Source organism: Nicotiana tabacum, chromosome 5 (assembly GCF_000715075.1).
Source record: "Nicotiana tabacum cultivar K326 chromosome 5, ASM71507v2, whole genome shotgun sequence".
Lineage (NCBI taxonomy): Eukaryota > Viridiplantae > Streptophyta > Magnoliopsida > Solanales > Solanaceae > Nicotiana > Nicotiana tabacum.
The window spans coordinates 96,299,312-96,303,832 of NC_134084.1; the positions used below are offsets into that span (position 1 = coordinate 96,299,312).

General features: G+C 34.4%; 1 protein-coding gene across 1 annotated transcript; it reads left to right on the forward strand.

Moving 5' to 3' along the window:
- The first annotated feature begins 1,360 nt into the window (after positions 1 to 1,360).
- LOC107824556 (zeatin O-glucosyltransferase) lies at positions 1,361 to 2,926 on the forward strand. Its single transcript, XM_016651349.2, has one exon. The coding sequence runs from the start codon at positions 1,495 to 1,497 to the stop codon at positions 2,869 to 2,871; it is 1,377 nt and encodes a 458-aa protein (XP_016506835.1). The 5' UTR covers positions 1,361 to 1,494; the 3' UTR covers positions 2,872 to 2,926.
- The last annotated feature ends 1,595 nt before the right edge of the window (positions 2,927 to 4,521 follow it).

Sequence of the window (4,521 nt, forward strand, 5' to 3'; positions counted from 1 at the left end):
ATGTCGAAGTCAATTAGTGATAATATTGTATCTTACTACTCTTTTACTACTATTTCGTTTTTCATAGCGTCTGGTCTATACACTGTCTATCGTTTTTCCTTTGCATCTACTTTCTAATTTTCATGATGTTATTTTTCCTATGTTTTCTATTGGATGTACTGATATTGTGTCTTTGTATTTTCGTCTTCTTGAGCCGAGGGTCTTTTGGAAACAGTCTCCCTACTTTTTCGGGGTAGGAGTATGGTCTGCGTATACACTACCCTCCTCAGACCTCACTAATAAGATTTTACTGAATCGTTGTTGTTATTATATATGTCCTTTGTATAAGCAGGTCAAGTGTATCACATTTATTCTTTCACTGCGAGGTTGCTGCTGAAGTTTAGCAAAAAATGCTACTACGGCAAGGTATCAATAGACATGCAACGTGCTGGGACGAAGAAATAGCATGGGTTGTAGTACACTTCAATGGCAAATTTAAATACCGAATATCATACCTAATATTAATTTTTAATAAAAATTTAAATTAAATATCATACTAAATACCGAAATATTAAATATCAAATATTATAGGACCCGTTTAGTTATAGATTTTGTCAAAATAAATTTGAATTTTATTTGGAAAACACATGTTTGGTCATAGATTTTGCCTACATTTTGACAAAATCCCAAATCCCAAAACCAGCTTAATAGCTGGGTTTGGGCCAAAATATCACTATTATATTTTTTAACAATTGCCCCAAACTTTTGTATTTTATAAAAGAGCCCACCATTTATTATTTTGTAACAATGTTGTTTCGTCTTCTCGGTCATCTGATAATGTATCATGTTGTTCACTATAAAAATGATAATTGTGTACCAAATATATTTATATTCATGTCTATGATTTGCGATAATATAATGAATGTTATTGATAATGGTATTGTTGATTATTTGTGATAGTTTTTAGAACTTATGGGTATAAGTCATGTTTTTCCAAAATAAATTTGGGAAATATGTTTTGAAAACTGATGTCCAAACACATTTTCATCTTCAAATCAAACAATACCCAAATCAGATTTTTTAAAACAAATTTGGGAATCTATAGCCAAAAGCTAGCTTAAATATTTGGTTTTGTTTTGATAATTTGGTATTTACCAAATTATACACGCCCCTATACGACTGTACCTAAATAAATTAATTTTTCTTATCAACCTTTCTATGAAAAGATTAGGTCAGTATTTTATCTTGTCGGGTTGAAAATAATTTTAAAACGGTAACCTTCCTAACATTTTCATAATTGGTGTCACTACTGACGTTTGCTCTAGTCGAATATTCGATTTCATGACCACAAAAACTCGTTCTTATTTTTTCCGTTTGAACAAGACATATTCTGTCCCTAGGAAATTCAAAGGCATGGTTTAATTAACATATTCACAACTTGTCAATGCAACCTACCATCTTGTACCATTAAATATCCACATAACAACTTTCATAGACATCACAAAAATCTCTCCAATGGCTAAAACTAGCAATCTTGAAAATCATGACCAAGAGAAGGTAGCTGTAGTAATGGTGCCACTTCCAGCACAAGGTCATCTGAACCAACTCCTCCACCTCTCGCGGCTCATCTCCGCCTATCACCTCCCACTCCATTACGTCGGAACCACCACTCACACCCGTCAAGCAAAAATTCGAGTTCAAGGGTGGGACCCACATTCCATATCTAACATTCATTTTCACGAATTTTCCACCCCATCTTGTGAAATTCCACCTCCTAATCCACAATCCTCAACCAAATTTCCATCCCAACTTATGCCATCTTTTCATGCCACGTGTCATCTCCGCGACCCAATCACTTCTCTTTTACGTGAACTCGCGAGGTGCAACAAACGAGTGATAGTTATTTATGATTCTTTAATAGCTTGGGTCCTTCAAGATGCACCTTTTATAGCAAATGTTGAGTGCTATAGCTTTCGTAGCATCTCAGCTCTTAATATTCACTCACTCGCCCTGGAATTTGCTGGAAAATCTACTGAGCCAAACCTTCCTTCAATAGAAGGCTGCTTTACCCAAGAATTCTCAGAATTTTCCAGAGTACAAACAGAGTTCAGGGAACTTGTTAACTCTGGCGATTTATACAATTCTTGCTATGAAATTGAAGGATTGTATCTTGATTTGCTTGCAAAAGAAAAATCTGCAAGTCATAAACAATGGGCTGTTGGTCCATTAAATCCAGTGATACCATATGACAAAAAAGATTCAAATAAACGCCATAAATGCCTCGAGTGGCTCGACAAACAAGAACCAAATTCTGTCATTTTTGTGTCTTTTGGTACAACAACTTCACTTTCAGATAATGAAATTGAAGAGCTAGCAATTGGGTTGGAACAAAGGCAGCAAAAGTTCATATGGGTATTGAGAGATGCAGATAAAGGCGATATTTTTACAGGGGATGTTAGAAAAGTTGAGTTACCAAAAGGGTATGAAGAAAGAGTGATAGGAAGAGGACTTATAGTGAGAGACTGGGCTCCACAATTGGAAATTTTGGGACATTTATCGACAGGCGGATTCATGAGTCATTGTGGATGGAATTCTTGCATGGAAAGTATTTCAATGGGAGTGCCAATAATAGCTTGGCCAATGCATTCGGATCAGCCAAGAAATGCGTTTTTGGTGACGAATGTGTTGAAAATTGGCGTAGTGCTGAAGGATTGGGCACTCAGAGAAGAGTTGGTGACTTCAGTTATGGTAGAAGAATGTGTTAAAAGATTGATGGATTCAGTAGAAGGAGATAAGATGAGAGAAAGGGCTGTAGAGTTGAGGCAATCTGTTGTAGATGGCGGTGGCAGTCACAAGGAGATGGACTCTTTCATCACACACATCACAAGATAAAAAATTACTGTAGTTATTTATGCAGTAAATATAACTTGATGTTATTTGAACCTGTTTCATGTTGTGCCACAAAGAGTGTAGAATTTTGTTTTACTTTTACTTTGTCAAGGTTAAATGAACAAAGCACAAGCGTCAATGTTTTCGCTTTCTTTATTAATTGGGCGGCCGTCGAGTAATTGAAAGAAGTCTAACATAGTTACATACATGCATTTGAACGATTATATTAGATTTTCCAAATAAAAAAATTAAGATATCAAATTTTCTACATATATAATCGTATGTTTTTTGTTTTCTTACAGTCTTATTTGGTAAAAACGACAAGATTTTTAACTTGCTGTACCTTAAACCTATAATCTACAGATTTTGCACCGTTATTTATGCAATTGATGTAGGACATCAAAGATTCTTTATTTTCCCAATGGTTTTAGTTTTGAAATAAGTCAAAGTCAACAATCTGAGAGAGAGTGTTAAGCAAAAGTTCTAAGATATTGAGCTCAACAGACTGCAAAATACACCTGAAGCGTAGTACAAGGGTTTTGGTTCCAATCATATCATATTATATTACAAATGTTAATATTCTAATTCAAATTTAATTTATAAAAATATTCTTTAAAAGCTAAATGACCAAATTACCCTCAAAATTTCTCACATAAATGAAAAGTATAATTACCTCCCATTAAACAAATGAAAAATAAAATAAAAAAGACGTGTAGTTAAATGATTTGTTGAACTTGAACTACTTAATGGAAGCCTAGGCCTATTGCGATGTCGGTTTCGCCGGATCAATGCAAACAAACTCCTCTTGTTCTTTAATACTCTATGTGATATGAATGGAGCAATATGAAAAAGACTCATTAAATTGTAGTAGTTGTGCAATTAGTGTTATTTTGGCGGATAACTAAAGCCCTGGCGTTTTCTCAGTTAACTTTTCGTTTTAATAGGGGGTTGTCTAGGCTAAAACGGCTCACACATACTCTTAATATGTTGTACGGAGTAATATTATTTGTTTTGGGCCAAGCCTGCATCGTTTTTTTCAAAAGGTCTTACACCATTAAGAGATCACTATACCTTATATGTAGGATCCCAATCTTTTCATCTATCAATGAGGGACTTCGTTCGCATACCCAACAATTTCTCCCTCGAACTAAGTTTCGCATGGCTCATTACCACGATTCAACGGTCTCCCCCTCAAACTAAGTTACATGTAGCCCATTGCCACAATCCACGGGTTAATTTTTTAGATTCATTGTGTGCCTCCCACATTTTTAGAGTATTTATTGTTTACCGAAAAAATGGTACAGTTGAATTTGTAATGTGGTTTAGAGACATGTTGATTAAATTGATCCGATAAAATAAAATAATGAAGAACAAAGCGATTAAAATAAAGAGAATTGAAGAAAAGACAAACTTGAGCTTCGGAATATTACCACTAGAATCAAGAATAATTAGAAAATCTCGACAATACTTGTGTAAAGCTTGAGAGAAAGAATACTAGTCTTTTGCTGTCAGTATTTCTTGATGTCCGACAATAGAATGAAAACTTATATTTATACTACAACTATGAAGTGTATGATCTACCAATTATGCTCCATTGATTACCAATATTAATGCTACAATAAAAGGTAATAAAGGGCAATAAAGCCCAATAAA

Coding starts and splice junctions, on each gene's coding strand:
- LOC107824556 (XM_016651349.2), top strand. CDS start 1,495: ATGGCTAAAACTAGCAATCTTGAAAATCATGACCAAGAGAAGGTAGCT.